The sequence below is a fragment of the Rhinoderma darwinii genome, chromosome 4 (genome assembly GCF_050947455.1).
Source record: "Rhinoderma darwinii isolate aRhiDar2 chromosome 4, aRhiDar2.hap1, whole genome shotgun sequence".
NCBI lineage: Eukaryota > Metazoa > Chordata > Amphibia > Anura > Rhinodermatidae > Rhinoderma > Rhinoderma darwinii.
The window spans coordinates 330,193,903-330,212,297 of record NC_134690.1 but is presented as its reverse complement, the minus strand read 5'-3'; the positions used below and the strand labels follow the sequence as shown (position 1 = coordinate 330,212,297).

The window sequence follows — 18,395 nt, the reverse complement described above, 5'->3', positions numbered from 1 at the left end:
CTTTGAGTGAATCCAGAACTGATCCGACGTACTCAGAGGCAGAATAAACAATGACATTTAATGACCCAGAGCTGACCTCTTCTCTGTTTGGAGTTGTTCACTTTTCCATTCGGCCCAGACTGTCGTGATGACTTCACCCAGCCACCACTCGTCTCTGCAGAGTTTACCGCTTTGCGCATCATCTTTGCGCATTCTAACTACACAAACTCCTCATCCTGCTGCCCGCTTTGCCAATATTTTGTGCTCAATAGGGCCGACCTGAAGGCCCTGGATCGCTTTGCCAATATTACTGCCTTACAAAGAGCTAGCCTGTTGCCCCCTAATACTGAGGCTACCGCCCCAGGATAGTGCCTGCTACTACCCTTTTACAATGTCACACCTACAATACTACCCATTCATTTTTAAATAGTATTCCGATTGTGCCCCCTAAAATAGTGTCACACATAGTGCCTCCAATAATATTGCTGCACATAGTACCCCCTAAAATAGTACCATACATACAGTATCTAAAACAGTGCCACATATATTACGTGCCCCTGAAGATCACTTGCCCCCTTTCCCATGAGGCATAATGATGTCATCATCACACTGGCTTGCGTCTAAAAAAGGGCTGTTGCCACGGACTGGCAGGTCAGGGAACCTAGGGCTCCACTGTACTTGCTGCTGCAGCTTCTTTTAATCCATTGTATTCCCATCCTGAGGACACAAACCATTGAACCTAAAGTGGTTGGGGTCCTACTTCTCTGCGGTACAACTTCTATTTCGAAAAACCCGTTTGGTGGAGCAGGGGAGAATTGACTGAATCCCACTCCTGCACACAGGTGCGTAACTAGAAAGTGATTGTGCCACATGATTAGAAAATGGAAGATGAGGGAGTGGGAGGCATCGATTCCCAGACTAAATCAGAATTCAGACCAGACCTCTAAATTAAAAAGGTTTGTTCCAAGATTGACATTTATCACCCAGGATAAATGTGTGATCACTGGGGGCCCCACCGCTGGGGCACCAGCTGATCACTAGAATGGGGTCCAGAGCACCTTGTTCCTTCTTACTACATGACCGCAGTGAGGAGTACTTTGAATGAATAAACAATTGAGAATGCGCGCTGACGCTCTGTTATAAGTCTACGGGACTGACAGAGACTGCAAAATACAGCGCTCAGACATTTCCATCAGTCCCATTAAATGCAATTCTGTACCAATGTGGAGTACAACCACAATCCCCTTCATCAGAATATGTATATATAATTGTATAATCTCTCTCTCTCTCTCTCTCTCCCTCTCTCCCTCTCTCCCTCTCTCCCTCTCTCCCTCTCTCCCTCTCTCCCTCTCTCCCTCTCTCCCTCTCTCCCTCTCTCCCTCTCTTCCTCTCTTCCTCTCTTCCTCTCTTCCTCTCTCCTCTCTCCTCTCTCCTCTCTCCTCTCTCCTCTCTCCTCTCTCCTCTCTCCTCTCTCCTCTCTCCTCTCTCCTCTCTCCTCTCTCCTCTCTCCTCTCTCCTCTCTCCTCTCTCCTCTCTCCTCTCTCCTCTCTCCTCTCTCCTCTCTCCTCTCTCCTCTCTCCTCTCTCTCTCCATATTTGAGCCTAGTTTTTTTTTTTTTACATGGTATAAGCATTGTCAACTCCCTAAATGGAAATTAAGCCCTACAAAGAATTGGAGTCCATAGGACACCAATACAAATATGAAAATCTATGTTTATGGAGTATAAAAGCGTAAAACGTATCCACAGTTTGGAAAAAGCACACAAGGCAGCAACAAACCTGGACAGATCTACAGTATCATTTAAAATGCATCCTTGTGACTCACTGGCACCACCCCCAGACGAAGGCTTTCCAACCGAAACACACGTCTGGGAGGGACGCCAGGCAGCCACTTTTAGCTTAATGGGTAAGCTACTACTCTGTATTAGTATATTCATACATTTTATATATGTTACATGTGTATTTGTGTCTTAATTTGATAAAACAGCACTTGCATGGAAATGTGATTTCCCATTGTGGGTGTTAGATGTGGCGTATTGTACGGAGATCGGGCACGGATAATTTTTTTCTCCCTTGCTCTCCCCATCCCAAATATTGTCAATAATGGTCACATACTATGACACAAACTGTCTAATATTTCTTATCTGTCCAGGTTTGTTGCTGCCTTGTGTCCTTTTTCCAAACTATGCAGACATCACACAAACACTACGCTTAGTCCTCCTCCTCCTGTGGGGAATGGGTTCTGTACCTTTGGTCATGTGATTGTAGTCTTTTTGCCACGATTTTGGTGCAAATCACAGCAAGACTGTAAAATGCAAGAATATGGTGCCTGCGGCTATTTTTTGGGGGACACCTAAAGCTGTAGCTCCATCAGCCCCATTGTTAATCTAGCTTTGAGTTGTGTCTGACAGTCTAGTTGCTATGGATACACTGCTTACAAAGCCCATTCTATATTTGAGAGCACATCCCTAGCAACCAGTCTTTCCTACGTTACTCCGATAAGGATAAATTGTCACTCAGCAGAGAGAGGGCAAGGACACGGATTCTGTAATGACCACATTTTGGGAAAATAAATATAGATGGGAAACTACTATGATATTATTTCTATCATAAGTGTTTAGTGTGTGTGAACATTTTCACTCAGTATTTTTTTTACAAACACATTATTTAATAGAAGTTTCTATAATACATTTAACAAGATGTCTGCAGCTACCATACGGCCGGTTTATAATGTACTTGGGTCATAACGGTTCTGATTTGTACTGGTGTCTTGAATTATTTAGTGGTCACTTCATTTGTTTTGCATTGATTCTTCTGAATGCCTCAAGGAATATAGGATTATATTCAGTATGTAGATCCGTGATGGTGATCGCCATGCCATCTCTAATCTGTCACCTTCATTTCTTTGTATCTATTAAAACTAGTATAATTTATTATTGTACAAACAAGGAATAATAATGTAATATATATAATCTATCCATCTACCTTTGTAACACACTTCTCCATTCCCTGTCCACCATGCGCCCACAACGGTCGTCATATCCACCATTTACTGCAACTAAAGCGAACCATACACAGTACAATTTTGTATTCTGATATTTTTCACTACAGAGATGCTGGTTGTAAAAGGGTCCTAAATTGCAAGATATTTGCAGTGACTGGAAAGTAGGAAATTTGTTAGATTCTTGAAAATACTGTTTGTTTTTAACAAATATCTGCCACACGATGTGAAAAAAATTCTGCGCAGAAATTAAAATGCTGGGCCAATTTTTAAATTTGTGACATTTTCATTTCTGATGTGGAATAGTCACAGATTTGTTATTGATTTTCCCCTAATAAAAATTCGCAACGAATGTGGATTTAGTTATGGATTACCTTTTTGGATCTGCCCAAAAAATCCACAAGTCCAAAAAAAAACCCTAACACAAAAACCCCAAGCTTAAAATAAGAAAAGACTATACTTCGCTCCCCTGGTGCTCCCGTAACAACCGTCCCTGGTCCTCCGGCTGTTCCCCTGACCAATCACAGGATGCAGTGGTCACATCTGACAATACCTCATCACAGTAGGCCGAATGTACAATGTCGTCAATCATTGGTGAAGAGGCGGGGGGAGAAAACTCTGGTCTTATGAATACAGCGGATTTAGCACGATGTGTCCTCTGTATTCATTCTGCACAATATATTGTTTTGTACCGTTGGGTATAATTAAGTTTCTATCATGATCATGCACTGCCCCCTATCAAATCCCCAATCTGCGACGAGCAGTGAAACAAATCTATACTGAATACGTATTAACAAATCAAAACTAGAAACTGTGAGTTCAAAGTTTTGTTAGGGCTCAAATACATTTGTCAAGAGCCAAGGACCCACTATCATATACGTTCTTTGTCAGACAGACCAATTGGAACTACATTTTAGGATTCTTATTTTGGGACTGAAATGATAGCTGAACATTTTGATTGAAATATTATGTTTTTTTTTTTTTTTTTTAGACAATTACTGGTGTTTCTTTTGGGAGTCAGCTGCCTTCATCTCTTTGTGCAGAACAATTGGACTGGACCCCCTGTTCTGTCAGAGCCTGAAGATTTTTTGCCCTCACTGCTGTTTGAGCGCTTTACAGAGGTATGATGATAACTGTTTTCTAGAATATACGTTACCTATAAATTTATTTCTATTTAATTTAATTTACTATCAATGTTGCATCTACCCGTGTCTGCTGAAATAATAAATGTCCCCCCTTTTAACATGTTAAAAGTGCTGGGTCCCCCGTTCCTGGTGGAGAGGTGGCTGCCTATGCATGGCCAATCTTCATTAATGCCTGTGATAAATATGAGTGTGCTTAGTTTTTGCTGTTTCTCTCGTAGACTACAATGGAGAGTGGCACTCGTCCACTTCTTCGCCAAGAATGGGGGGGGGGGGCAACTTAAATATATATTATAACCATATACACATTATAGTTTCCAGTGCAATTTGGTGTTGATGGACACACAGAATAAATATGCCGCCTTAGGGCTTTATTTTGTCTTAAGTGCGGCATATTTTTCTATAGAAGAGCGCCACTTCACTAGTTCACTAGCACATACCATCGAGGACCCACAAATCTTCATATCATAGATCAAAGTTTTAAAATGATGCATACTTTATGCCATTCCTAAAAGCTCTAGATGTCAGAAGACCTGATATATAGGAAATGCTGCTTTTCTCCTCTGCTGGCTTGGATAGATGCAGCCGTAGGTCATTAATAGTCTAAACGCACCGCAGCCTGGTAACCACGTAGCAGAGTGGTAGTAGAAGAATGATGTAGAACCGAAAGGCGGCCGATAAGTATATTTGATGACTTGTTTGTTCAGAGAGATAGGACGTCCCAGCACACAAGCAAGGCTTAGCGGGTCTCGAACCGTGACGTGCGATTTCCATATGAGCCCAGCTGGAATAAAACTGAATTAACCTTATCTGGAGAGTGAATGATCTGGTTTTTTGATGAACGCTCAGTGCTTTTGATTATACTTAATTGAAACTTTGTATTAGTGAAATGAAAATGATTTATCACTTTGCTCTTGTGCATATCCACAAGGTCTCTCTTGTCTAATTTATTCTGAGCGAGCTCTATCTCCGTACTTTGTTTGCCAAGAGTGGCGAGTCCCCCCATGAATAAACTGTTGATAAGAAGCTGTAAAAATGTCTGGTGGATTAAAAATTAGGCTTTTGGAGGGAGACAAGGTGGATATAATCAGCTGTGCTGGAAATAGAACATTTACGTCATCACACTTGCGGTACAAAGGGCTATATGTTTTATGAGGATAGATCATTATTATTTCATTTCTTCACTAATATTTAAAGGACTCTTCCAACTCTTAAGAATATTTCTGTGCACACGTAAGAACGTGTATGTTGTAACTATAGTAAATGTATTATTTATTGTCCATGTAATGTTTGTATACATTTATGTAGCTCACATTACCACACAGTCTAATTCCAGCCAATACTATAGAAACATGCATTTTCAATAAAAATCGGTCTAGAAAATTCCCATGTATGCAACACTTGGAAATCGATGTATTGTAGCATATTAATTCTACCTGCCAACTATCAGCAGAGGTCTGAGGTTTGCTAGCTCAGATGGCCATATCAATTTTGTACGTCCATTTAATATGGTATCTGTCATAACCTCTATTGAGAATTAGTAAGTGATTAATTTTCTTTTTTAGCAGTCAATTCCATTATGTGGTGTATGTAGATATCCTCTGTATCTTGTTACAGTTATTAAAGAGGTTGGGCAAGTTGGACAGCCCTGGCTTTAATAGCAATTTTCAAGGAACAAGGCAGCACATCCAAAAATAGGAATTTTATTTACCCACAAACGCAACGTTTCATTCCAGCAGGACCTTTCTCAAGCATGCTTGAGAAAGGTCCTGCTGGACGGAGACATCGCATTTGTGGGTATATAAAATTCCTATTTTTGGATGTGCTGCCTTGTTCCTTGAAAATTGTTGTTTCCATTTGTGGAACCTTGGATCAGGTTCCTGTAAAGGCTCGCACCCATCATATTACATCAAATATTCTCTCCGGCACTGTAATCATCTTCCTTTCTTCTGGCTTTAATAGCGACCCATGATGAGATTTTATTAACAAGGGAGCTGTGATCTGCTTGCTCCTTTTCCTTGCGGTGCTTCGGGGATTACTTGACGTTACAAGACCAATGCATGGGGTTTAGCTGCTCTATTGAGAGATCATGATGACATATCCCCTTCTAATTTTTGTCAGGTGTAGTGTTAAATTCAGACCACCAGTCGTGTAAATATCTACATAATTACTGGCTTTAAAGGTGCCAAGTGTGCAGACTAATATAGAGTTTGTTGCAGAGGGTATTTAAATCTACACAAGGTCCCTATGAATGCCCCTGATAGATCAGAAGAGGATATGTAGTCATCAGAATCTCTTAGTAGTGCAAAGAGAAGGTGATGGGTAAAAAGGAACAACGTCTGCAGCACACTCACTAGCTTCATAACCCCTATAGGGCACAAATCCGGACGCAACGTCCAAGAATCCATCTTGCACCATAGGCCAGGATCACACACGCAGTTTTTGGCTCCGTTTTGGGTTGCACGATGCACTGAAATATCAATACTATTTTGATGTTGTGCACCCTCAAACGGTTCAATACCATGAATTTATGTATTTCGATACGAAGCTGTTGCGGCCGCAATACATTGCAGTACATGAAATTAGTCACTTGCAAGATGTGGTGCGGCCGGCGCCGTGCTAATGAGTAGCGGTGCAGGCCCTGAAAACATGGAACATGGCAAAGCGCCTGCCGCTCACTAGTGCTGCGCCAGCTGCATCATACTATTCTGATGGTGCGGGCACAACAAATGTGCGCGTGCCATCAGGAGGGGGGGGGGGGCAACGGCTGTAATACAGCCACAGCCCTGCTCTAGTGGCGGAGATTAGACAAATCTCCGTTATCCCTTTGAATGCCCTGATCAAAGCTGACCATGGCATTCAAATGGAAAATGAGCAGGGGACCCCCCCTTTTTATCGCATCACGGGAAATCCCTCTGACGCGATCGAGGGACATACCTTATATGGACAGATAGCCCAGGGTCCATTGAAGGACCCCAGGGCTGTCTTTAGATTTTCTGTTCTTAGGGCATACTTGGGTATGTCATAACAACTGCCTGTGTACTGTCAGAACACAGGCTAATGTACTGGCATATAGATAGATATATGCCAGTACGTTAAAGTTTACCTAATAAAATGTTAAATAAAAAAATCTGTAAAAATACACGAGTGCACATTTTTTACAATAAACATCATTAAAATAAGTCCCAATACATAAAATAATAGACACATATTTGGTATCGTCGTGACCGTAATAACATGAACAAAAAATTTATAGCGCTATTTATGATGATCAGTGTATTCTGTTATAAAAACTGCTTTTTTTCCCTATATTTTTGTCAAAATAAAAATTTCTATAATTTAAGCGATAATGTAAATGTGACAAAAAACTGTCTCCTACAGCTACGTTGAGCAAAAAAAATTAAGTTATGAGCGCCTGATGCAATGAGGAAAAAAAACAATTTGTTCTGTCCTCAAGGCCAAAATTGTCAATGTCCCTAAAGGGTTAACCCCAATGTTGCCATTATGTGAGGAAAATGACGGGGTCACTTCATTGTCGCCCTATCACAATTCAATTTAGGCAAAGCGGTCTTGTCTCCCAATCACAATTCAATTTAGGCAAAGCGGTCTACTCTCTGGGTTCCTATGCCTTTGAAGAGGTTTTGACGTTTAGTTTTTAATGAGCACTGGGGGGAATATATTAAGACTGGAGTTTCAAACGCCAGTCTTAAGGGGGTTTTACACTGGATGATTATCGGGCAGACGAGCGTTCGTAGAATATTCGTTGCCGATAATTGCCCTTTGTAAACAGGGGAACGATCAGCAGATGAACGAGCAAACGCTCAATCGGCTAGTCGTATCGTTTTAAAAAAGTGAAATGTTATCGTTGTTGGCAGCACATCTCCCTGTGTAAACAGGGAGACGCGCTGCCGACATGATAATAATGTATGGGGACGAGCGATCGGAGTAACGACTGCTCGTCCCCATCCGTAGCTTCGTGTGACAGGAGCAAACGAGCGCCTATCAACAATGTCTCGTTGATCGGCGCTCCCTGCATCGGCCGCCTATCGGCAGGTGTAAAAGGGCCTTTAGCCTTATTCACGTCAGAGGAAAATGCACCAAATTTATTAAGGGGTGCGACTAAAATGCAAATCTACGCCTCCCATGAGCAGGCGTAGAATTGTGCCGTAATTTATGCCAGTTTCTGGCTTTAATTATGGTAAATCTGTCGTTCTGGAGGAAGGCCACTCCTCCATCACCTAAACCCTGCCTCCTTTTCGCACCACTTTAAGAAAACTGGCGTAAAAGTTTTGATATATTTCCCCCTTTGGTCCTGGGGACTTGGTGGCTTTTGTTGCAAACGATAGTTTGACTTTGCAGATTTGGACCTCCAACCTTTTTGGTGCTTCTTACAAAAATGACCAATACTTCGAAGTCTCGTACAGTGTGAGCAATTTGCTTCAGAGGAGCCGCACACAGATTTCTTTTGCAGACATAAAATGTTGATCATTTGTATGGAAGGCAAACCAGGGCCATTGTGTGTGACAGTAGCTCCTGAGTTACCTCAGAAGGGACGTGTTCATTAATAAATTAATTAATTTCCACAGTTTCTGCATCTGTGCTTCGAGTTGCCATATTTCCACGTTCAGGATACTGTACCTGGGATTCCACCCTGTTGTTACCGAGCACCTGAGTGGGTCATTGCCCGTAGAGCTGGTTGGTGTCTGCCTACTTCGTTTGTGTAAAGTTCTAAAGAGCAACGTTCACACCTACCGTTTTGTTTGTGGCACTCTGTATTAAATAGGATTCTTTTTTTTAAAAGCCTGTTCCTACTATAGAGATTTTGTTCTGGATTTGCCACAGTTTTATATCATTGACTTCAGTGGTATACGTTTCTCGTAAAGCAATGGGTCTCTCTCTGTGTTGTATAGTGGAGTGGCCAGGCAGACTTCAGTTCCTCCGCCTGTCCCGTTCATTCTTTAGACCAGTTGTATTCAATTAGTCACATTACTGTTACCTCAGATGTGGCCCATCCAAGAGCTGCACATTATATCCATTCTCACGGTTGCACATGAAGGATAAATCTCTATTAAAGTCTATGGGAAATACAGAAGCCGTACAGCTGGCAGCAGAGGGCTCACAAACATTGGACAATGTACATATGGAAGTAGGGAGCCAGGGGCCATAGCTTGAATACCCGTGAGGCGCATATGTCCACTGGACCACCATTTAACACACCAGTGCACTAGATGGTGTTGACGTCTAATAACAGCTATCGACACTGTTTATGAAGGTGGTTTTTGGCTATCCCTTATTTCTGTCTCTAATGTGGGGAAGCAGTATTCTTATGACTCCCATTGCCTGTACTAGTTCTTTAATCACATTAGTAACTATTGACTGCATGCGCGATTTGTATAGAAATAAATTGTCATAGCTGCAAATGTTTGTTTTATCAACAATAAAGTAAATTGTACATATTGTATTTCTGCTACACAATTTATATATATTTTTACTCACCAATAATATATATTAAAATCAAAGGATTAGATTATACTTAATGGTTAAAAAGAAAGTCTAACTGAAACTGATATTTGACCTACAATGCTGTTAAAAACTATTTTCCCCTCACCTAATTTATTTTTTTTCTAATTTGTCACATTTAAATGTTTCAGATCATCTAACTAATTTTAATACAAAATAAAGACAACACGAGTAAACACAAACTGCATCTTTTAACTCGTTAGTGACCGCCAATACGCCTTTTCACGGCGGCCAATAATGGGCTTTTTTCTGATGCATACGCCTTTTCACGCCACTGTATCAGAATAAATAAACAGAGCAGGGAGCCATTAAATCTCCCTTCACTCCGCTACCAGAGAGGGCTGGGGGAATCCCTGCTCGAATGGGTGAGATCGATATCAGTATCGATCTCACCCGTTTAACCCCTCACATGCGGCGCTCAATAGGGGGTGCCGCATCTGAGTGGTTTTGGAGAGAGGCAGGGAGCTCCCTCTCACCCCACCGGCACACGGCGATATGATCGCCGAGTGTCTGTGTCTCCGATGGCAGCCGGGGGCCTAATAAAGTAGTGAATGCCTGCTAGGCCATGCCAGAGGCATGGCGTAGCAGATGCCTATCCGTTTTAAAAGGACAGGCAGTAATACACTGCAATACAAAAGTATTGCAGTGTATTATAAAAGCGATCGTATCATCGCATATTAAAGTCCCCTAGTGGGACTAGTAAAAAAAAAAAAGTTTAACAAAGTAAATTAGAAAAATTAGAAAAACCCACTTTTTCCCCTTACAAAATGCTTTACTATGAAAAAAAACCAAAATAAAGCAAAAAAGTTACACATATTTGGTATCGCCGCGTCCGTAACAACCCCCGACTATAAAGCTATTCAGTTATTTAACCCGCACGCTGAACGCTGTAAAAAATAAAATAAAAAACAATGGAAAAACTGCTGTTTTCTGTGAATCCTGCCTTAAAAGAAATTTGATAAAAAGTGATCGAAAAGTTGCATCTACTCAAAATGGTACCAATAAAAACTACAAGTTGTCCCGCAAAAAAAAAAACACTTCATACAACTGCATCGGCGGAACAATAAAAAAAGTTATGGCTCTTCAAATATGGAGAGACAAATTATTTGTTTTTTTAAAAATATATATTTTTACTGTGTAAAAGTAGTAAAACATAGAAAATCTATACAAATTTGGTATTGTTTCAATCGTAACAACCCGCTGAATAAAGTTATTGTATTATTTATACTACACTACACGATAAACAGCGTAAATTTAAGACACAAAAAAAGTGGCGAAATTTCTGTTCTTTTTCTATTCCCCCCTTAAAAAAGTTAATAAAAGTTAATCAATAAATATGTCCCCCAAAACGGTGCTATTAAAAAATACAACTTGTCCCACAAAAAACAAGACCTTATACAGCTATGTCGACGTAAAAATAAAAAAGTTATAGCTCTTGGAATGCGACGATGGAAAAAAACGAAAAAATACCTAGGTCAGTAAGGTTTAAAATAGGCTGGTCATTAAGGGGTTAAATAATAATCTTATTTATTGAGGATAAAGATTTATTCAAACCTATATCAGCCATATTGAAAAGTAATTTCCCCTTAATGACTGGTTGTGCCACCCTTGGCAGTAACAACTGCAATCTAACTTGATGAGTCTTTTGGGAATTTTGACCCACTTTTCCTTGCAGAATTGTTTTAATTTGGCAACAATGGAATTTTTTCCAGCCCGTTTTAAGATCTTGACACAGCATCACGATTCAAACCAGGACTTTGGTCACTCCACAAACTTCATTTTGGCTTATTTTTTGTGGGATAAGCTGTAGTTTTTAATGATACCACTTAATCGATGGAAAAATAAAAAAGTTATGGCTCTCAGAATTTGGCGACGCAAAATAAATTTTATTTTTTACACTCAGGTTTTTACTTGTAAAATATAGAAAAACTATATATATGGTATCGCCGTAATCGTATTGACCCGCAGAATAAAGTTAACATGTTGTTTTAATTGCACAGTGAATTCCGTAAAAACGAAGCGCAAAAAACCATGGAGGAATCGCTGTTTTTTTCATTTTCTACCCCACAAATAATTTTTTTACCATTTCCTAGTACATTATATGGCACAATAAATGGTGCTACGAAAAACCACAACTCGTCCCGCAAAAATCAAGCCCTCATAGGACTATATTGACGGAAAAATGAAAAAGTTATGGCTTTTGGAAGGTGGGGAGGAAAAAACTAAAATGAAAATCTGAAAAATGGCTGCGGCGGGAAGGGGTTAATGCAGTACTGTATGTCCAGTATATTCTGAATTCAGAGCTTCAATGTGTAAATACAGACATATGAATTTAATCAATAGATCTTCCTGGTAAGGATTCTGTTTAACATAATTTCTTGGCACGTAACATTCCCTATGTAAAGATGCATAAATACTTTTTGTTCATATCATAAAATCCCTGAAACGACTCATTCCACACGCTTTAAAACTCCCGTCATGTTCTATATTAAAAGCAATACTGAAATTAATGTACTTGACTGTAGGTCTTCCCCATATATGTAACATGACTGGTTTGCCTTTTCTTTTAGTGTATTTTATGTTATTATATGTATTGATTTTTTTCTAAATATTTTTGTTCAGAACATATCAGTGCACAATAATGACAGATGTCACAGTGTTGTGTGTTTTCTGGGACGTTCTGTATTTTTTCTTTTTACAACGTGTAGCATACTCCATCCGAAGCATTTGTGTGTCATTGAATTCAAGTAGGTAAAAAAAATAATGTAGTAGATAAAACCGCATGTACAATCTATGACGTCATTTTAATTTTTATGATACTGTGATCCAGATTTCCCATAGAAAAGCTTTAGGAAAGTTTCTTAGAACCAATTCCATTGACGCTATTTTCATGCCGTAAAAACTTATACCATCTGTACAATAATGGAAATGGAGTAGAGTCAGCTAGGGTGGCACAAATGGGTGGATCAGGACGTAAAGTAATATTAAAACATTAAACTGGAAGAGTTTTACAAACATTTTAGCGCTTTTTTCTCTGTAAACTAACATGCAGACATCTATATTACAGATCCATAATATTGTGCCCAGACATCTATTTTATGTGGGGGCACACAGGTATTTTTCATGGATTCACACACAGGTTTTATAGGGGTCCATGCACGTGCATGGATTCTTATAGTCAAAAAAGATATGAACTTCGCCTATGATCTAATATGTTTACAAAATAAATCCTGCCAGGTTTCCTAATTATAACCGTCTGATTATCTGTAGAAAATGACAAGCCATAGCTTGTTGTAGTTTTTCGGATGGGACGGATATGATTCATATTAAATGGCTTCTGGTCAGCAGCTACTTATTCTTCATCCCCATAAACTGTGGAATCTAAGTATCGGTATAACCGTATGACTGGGGAACAATAGTGCCAGTAGAGGACACGTGACGTACAGTAGGACATTTGGAAAGACTTTGTAGAAATGAAGATCTTAAGCTATACGGAAAGCACTCTAGCAATTATTCGGATGTATTTGTAGGTAATATAAGTAAAGATTTAGTAACTTGATTTATTCTTTGCTCAAGTGCCAGTGCTGATTTTATGAAGGCTGAAGGCACCGAGACTGCACACACGTATTCCGCATAATGCAAGTGTGCGCTATTGTATTATGCTCTGTGGCAGCTTGTCAGTCCTTATCATTTTCATCCAGCTTCTTATTTTTTTCACAAAATAGCCTACAATCTGCAAAATGAACAGATCCCAATTATTAAATATATAGTATGTACCCCAATTACTCCCTGTTTATAAGAGTCTTGTGTGATGGGTCATTATAATAATACAGAGTACTATATCATTAACTGCTTAATGTGAATGTGGCATACCTCCAGCCAAAAATAAAGACTTGACTGTGCCCCTGAATCCTTATGGACACGGTGCGCAGTTGTCGACTGGTCAAATGTGCGCGTTTATTTCAATGGGTATAAGGCTGTGGCCGCGGGGCTAATATGTCTGTTTCATTGTCACCCAGGAGGTCCTCGTCCCTTCCTCTCTCAGCTCCTCCGGGCAGTCCGTAAAGTTTGTCATACAAACGAGAGAATCTGTCCAGTAAACCCTTCCGACAGCCATCCCTCCTGACTCCCAAATTAAAACTTGGATCAGCCGAGCATGCAGGTTTATTTCAATAGGGAGAGAGGATTTGTGTGGCCGGTTTGTCAGAGAATCTTCCCATCCCTCTCACTGTACGTCGACATACTGGATTGAATTTTGCGAGGGGTTGCCATGATGACTTTCAGCATGTGAACATTGATCTAACAACTATAATTTCTATCGTATATACAGTAAAAGTCTGTTTTTCAGCACCCATTAATGACAAAAATAATTACATGACACAGTACCTTAAAGAAATTACCTGGTGGTCTGGCATTGGGACGAGTCAGACGTAATTGTTTGGTGTGGGCCTCAGGGCTGTGGTGCTATTATATTATGCAAAGTCATGTATTACAGACGATATATACTGAATGCCCAATGCTAGAGACCTCCGAGGCTAATAGAAGTAATGTAGAGATGGATATAGCTACTATAATTCATGATTTTGTATAACGCAAAAGTCCACCAGGCCCAGCGGTATACAAAGGACCTGAGAGAGGACCCTGCCGTCTACCACTATGGTAACCGTATATATATAAGGAAGGAACAAATGAATTTTTCAGCAAAAACTTTGGGAATGGCTTTTCTGATTACACAAAATATGATCCAGTCCTGTTTTCCCTCCGAATATTACTATTATGGACATCTAAATGCAGGGGTTGTTTTTTTTTTTTAGATTTCGAAAATCATTTCCATTGTCGCAAAAGAAAAATCCTCACTATTCCCCATAATGAAGTCTCCTCTACAACAACCTTTTACTGCATATGTTTTATTGCCGGTCTTCAGTGGACATTTCTTATTTGCCATTTTATATCTGGTTTTTATGCATTTAAAATGTTAACCACATAACCTTGTTTTATCTTGGATCACTATATAGACTGCGTAACATCAGGTCAACTCAATCCTGCCTTATTAAAAATAAAAATAAGTCAGGAAACCCCGGGGTTGAACGCTTGTTAATATTTTATCCTTTTCACTGGCGCTCAGCCTGTCTAATGCAAAACCCATTAACTGCTTTTATTCGCTGCAATGCATTGCGAGTCCCTTATGGCAGATAAAGGGTTGAACTAGCTGCAAAAACACATTTGATTTCTTCACTAAAAAAGAAAATATGACTTTTTTTTTTTTTCAGTTGGTAGAAGTAGAGCAGGTGTGTGTTTTTTCTTACATAGGCAGAAGGTTTTAGGTAATAATTTCTGCCATTGCTAGTCACAATGTTATTAAGTAATTTTTAATCCAATTTAATTTTGCAATAGCAATGCCGGATAGTGTAACAATATAATCATCTTTTACAGGGAGCGGAGTATAAGGGAACCCTTGTCCGAACCCTTTAACCCGATTACAGGGATCTGGTCTTCGATGCAGGGTAACCTTAGCTCACTACCCCCAGAGTAGTCTCCCTTGGTGACAGCCAACGTAAACAGGCGTAGTACAAAATCAATGGACAGTATACGGCATGCATAATACGGTATGCGCTATTCAATACTACTGTATATACAAAAAACAAAAACAACGCTCGGTATATGGTTTTTACATTAATGGCAGACGTATGCAACTGCATAGCCGAACAATTGCATGTCTTTTTACACGTATAATTGGACTGTTTCAATGTTCCAGCCGAACCCCGCAAAAACTCCAGAAACCTGACGCAACAGAGCTTTATACAAATGTATGTTATTTTAGATTTCTTTAGCCTTGTAGTGAAAATTTACATAGGCCAATAAAAGATGGATCAGAAACATGGTCTGAATTGTTACCTTTTTTTCCCTCTATTGTTATAGCAGATTATATTCTTAAACTAGACAATCCGAGAAAAAATTATTGTCGTTTTTTTTTCTTTAGTTATACAATTTAAATATATATAACACAATATACTTGTATTTAGTAGTTACATTACGTTCGCACTACACTCCCATCTCTGAGCTAAGTGGCCCATAGATGCATTATGTTCTGCAGAGTCTATAGGTTAACTGTAAAAACTGTCAAGTGACCATGTTTTGTCTCTTGATCTCTGCTTGCAGTCAATGAATAGAAACATTATTGCAGCTGTGTGAGCAGGCTTAGGACAAAATTGGTTATTAAATCTCTCATCGCTGCAAACTACTCTATTCTTGCAGTCAAAACGCAACAGGAAGCCCAACAGAACCCAGTACCAATGTGAACAGAGCCTAAAATGTGTTGCTATTTGAAGTATTACATTTATGCTTTGTTACTACATATGTTAAAAGGGTTGTCCAGCTTGAGTGCTGTTTTTATACTGATGACCTATCCACAGTATATGATCGGTGGCGGTCCGACACTTGGACACCGCAGCGACCAGCTGTCCAGCGTAGCAGGAGTCGGTGCCGGAAGCAGAAGGCTCCGACCGCTGTATAGCAACAATTCAAGTAAATAGGAGCAGAGCTTCAGTAACCCAGCACAGTTGATATATAGTGGTTGGAGCTTCCGGCACTGAACCATGAACAGCTGATCGCTGCGGTGTCCAAGTGTTGGGCACCCACCGATCATATACTGATGACCTATCCTGTGGATAGGTCATCAGTATAAAAAACGAGTCCAGCCTGGATAACCCCTTTCAACCTGCTGGTACTTTAGAATGAACAACTATGTTGAATTTAATTGATTCATAACTAAAACAAGCAATTCTTCTATATAATGAAATTTGTTGTAAATGGAATTTATGTTAAATGTCAGCCATTTGTTGTGATTACTAGGAGCAGTTGTTCAATAAATCATTTTGTGTATATTTATTGTCCTATAAATAGAGATTACAAAAAATGTCTGGCTTTTCTTTCAGTATTCTGCAGGTTCACAGCAACATTTTCAAACCAAATACAACAAATAAATAATGGAAAATACAGCATTTCATGATTTTAGTTGCTTTTTTTTTTTTTTTTTTATTTCCTGCCTCACTTTCAGATGTTGGCAGATTTCACTTAAAATGTACCTATACTTTCAAAAAACTTTTGAGATGTCACGATGACTTGATTGGTGGGGGTCCAAGCACTGAGACCCCCACCAATCGCTAAAACTAAGCGGTAGTAGTGCTCATGTGAGTTCTGTGCCGCTTCGGTTCTGCTCGGCATTCCTCGGAAAGCGAGCGAGCCGTGTACGGACTCATAGGCTTATTATTGAGCCCGTACACTACTCGTTCGGCTTTCTGAGGAAAGCCGAGCAGATACTAAGCAGCACAGCGATCACCTGAGCACTTCTGTCGCTTCGTTTTAGCGATTAGTGGGGGTCTCAGTACTCGGAGACCCACCTATCAAAACTTCTGAGATGTCACTATGACATCGCAAAAGTTTTTTTTTTTAAGCTATAGGTACACTTTTTAATCATATTAACCCCTTGTCACGCTAGTCATTTTTCTGTTTTTTATTTTAGTTTTTTCCTCCCCGCCTTCCAAAAGCATTAACTTTTTTTTATTTTCCAGTCGACAAAGTTGTATGAGGGCTTGTTTTATGCAGGGCTAGTTTTTATTGGCACAATTTAATGTACCATGTAATAAACTGGTAAGCTGTAAAAAAACAAAAACGTTGTGGCAAAGAATTGAAAAATAAATGCAATTCCTCCATTGTTTTTGGGTTTTGGTTTTACTGTGCGGAAAAAAAAGACGTTCACTTTTTTCTGCGGGACAATACGATTACGGTGAATACCAAATTTATATAGTGTTTTGCTTTTTTAAAATAAAAGTAGTATATAAAAAAAAAATAACATTTGTTTAACCCCTTAGTGACCAGCCCATTTTAGGCCCTAATGAACAAAGCTATTTTATTTGTTTTTCTATAGTCTCATTCAAAGAGCTATAACTTTTTTATTTTTTCGTCTACATAGCTGTATGAGGACTTGTTTTTTGCGGGATTAGTTGTGCTTTTTAATAGCACCATTTTTGGGTACATATAATTTATTAACTTTTATTAACTTTTTTTGGGGGATTATAAAAAAAACCTGAAATTCCACCATTGTTCTATGCGTTTTTAAATTGATGCCGTTCACTGTGCGGCGTAAATAACATGTTACCTTTATTCTATGGGTCGGTACGATTACGGGGATACCACATATGTAGAGGTTTTTTATGTTTTACGACTTTTGCACAATAAAAACCCTTTTGAACTAAAATTATTTGTTTTTGCATCATCGCTTTCCAAGAGCCGTAACTTTTTTATTTTTCCATCAATGTAGTGATTTTTTGGCCTTGTTTTCTGCGGAACGAGACGTAGTTTTGATTGGTACTGGTTTGGGGTGCATGGGACTTATTGATTCATTTTTATTATGACTTTTTTAGGGGGCAATGGAAAAAAAATTCAATTTCGCCATTTTTTTTTTGCATTTTTTTTTTTATGGTGTTCACCTTGCGGTTTAAATTACATATTAACTTTATTAATGGAGTCATTACGGTCGCGGCGATACCACATATGTGTACTTTTGTTTATTTTTTACACTTTTACTAAATAAAACCACTTTTTATGGAAAAAAATGGTTTTATTTATTTTTTTACTGTCATTTTTATTAATAATCTTTATTTCACATTTATTATTTATTTCATTAATCCCACTAGGGGACTTTACTGTGCGATCTTCAGATCGCTGCTATAATGCTTTAGTATACTTCGTATA

The 18,395-nt window shown here is 39.2% G+C and overlaps 1 protein-coding gene across 2 annotated transcripts in view; it reads left to right on the top strand.

Annotated features, from left to right (window-relative positions):
* Nucleotides 1-18,395, top strand: part of TTC27 (tetratricopeptide repeat domain 27) — a 376,553-nt gene that overhangs the window by 15,625 nt on the left and 342,533 nt on the right. For both annotated transcript variants that reach the window (XM_075864435.1, XM_075864437.1), the window contains exon 4: nucleotides 3,971-4,100. In XM_075864435.1, the coding sequence (XP_075720550.1) occupies nucleotides 3,971-4,100 (130 nt within the window). The remainder of the gene's footprint in view (nucleotides 1-3,970; nucleotides 4,101-18,395) is intronic.